Raw genomic sequence first — 1,565 nt, forward strand, 5'->3', positions numbered from 1 at the left:
ACCCACAAAAAAGAAGGGTAGGAAATTGACGATGGTCGATTGGGATATATTCAGACAGGCACAAGAACACAACACAATGGCAGACATCGATGGCGCAGAAATTAGTACGGACATTGATAAATGGAAACAACAGATACACAAGGATGTAAAGCAGGCTACTCGAGAAATTCCCGTGGAAGCAGGGCTCGAAGCAGCCGACAGCAAACTCCTCCACCTGTGGGAGGAGCGCAGTAGCCTACAGAGACGGTGGATGCGCCAGAGGCTGAATAGGGCCCTGCGGTGACGAATAGCGCGTTTAGACAGGGAGATTGAGGATCACGCGAACCGGTTGGACCGACAGCAATGGGAGTCCACATGCAACAGCATGGAGGCCAGCTCGGGCTGGGCAAAACGTGGCACTTCCTTAGATGTCTCATAGACCTCCAGGGCAGCAAAACGACAAAGAGACAGAACCTCAACAAGATCACCCACACTTGCACGGGAACCGACGACGAATTCATTCGCGACATACAGAACAGATACATAGGAAGCATTACGCGAGAACGACAGAATGCGTACACGGGCAGGGAAAACCCCGCATTGTACGAGATGACGGAGGCCGACGTGAGGGCCGAAATGCTCAGGCTACGCACAAAGTCGGCACCGGACCCGGATGGTATCACGAACAAGATTCTCCGAAACCTAAGTGACGAATCTATCGCGGCAATAACAAAGTACATCAACGAGTGCTGGCAGCAAGGCGCAAAACCGCCGCAGTGGAAAACTGCGCACGTGGTGATGATCCCCAAACCAGAGAAGAAAATACTGATTGAGAACCTCAGGCCCATCTATCTAACCTTGTGCGTGGGGAAGCTGATGGAGCACGTCGTTCTCATTAGATTAAGCAACTACATGGAGGACAGAGTTCTGTATCCGCTCACGATGATCGGGTTGAGGCCGAAAATGTTCACGCAGGACGTCCTGCTCCAAATCAAACATCAAATCCTCGACGCGCGGGGCAGAGTAACGGGGCCGAAAGCCATCTTAGGGCTGGACCTCACCAAGGCCTTCGTTAATATTACGCACAAAGTGGTTTTAGGGAACCTCCAGGACCTGGGGGTAGGTCGCCAGGCCTACACCTACGTCCGGGATTTCTTCTCGAACCGCACAGCTCAAATCACGATAGGAGAAATCAAGTCGGATGACATATAACTGGGTAGTAGGGGAAAGCCGCACGGCTAGGTGTTGTCCCCCTTTCTCTTCTACGAGGCCATAATTGGCCTGCCGAAAATCCTCAGCAAGATCCGCGGCCTCAACCACAGCCTGTACGCCGATGACATGACGTTGTGGGTGACAGGCGACAGCGAAGGCCAAATCGAGGAAATCCTCCAGCAGGCCACGGAGGCCGTCAAACGCTACGCTGCAGAAAAGGGGCTCAGTTGCTCCTCGTAAAAGTCCGAACTCCTGCTGGTATAGCCTACGACCAGGAGACAATGCAGAAGAACAGCGAACATTAACATCAAGGTGAAAGGGGGCCCGATACCTATTGTAGACCAAATGAAAGACCTGGGACTCCAGTTGCATGC

At 52.7% G+C, this 1,565-nt stretch overlaps 1 protein-coding gene across 1 annotated transcript; it reads left to right on the forward strand.

Moving 5' to 3' along the window:
• Positions 1 to 342: 342 nt before the first annotated feature.
• LOC119459122 (uncharacterized) lies at positions 343 to 1,191 on the forward strand. The gene has a single exon (XM_037720952.1). The coding sequence runs from the start codon at positions 343 to 345 to the stop codon at positions 1,189 to 1,191; it is 849 nt and encodes a 282-aa protein (XP_037576880.1).
• Positions 1,192 to 1,565: the final 374 nt, after the last annotated feature.

The sequence above is a fragment of the Dermacentor silvarum genome, chromosome 7 (genome assembly GCF_013339745.2).
Source record: "Dermacentor silvarum isolate Dsil-2018 chromosome 7, BIME_Dsil_1.4, whole genome shotgun sequence".
Lineage (NCBI taxonomy): Eukaryota > Metazoa > Arthropoda > Arachnida > Ixodida > Ixodidae > Dermacentor > Dermacentor silvarum.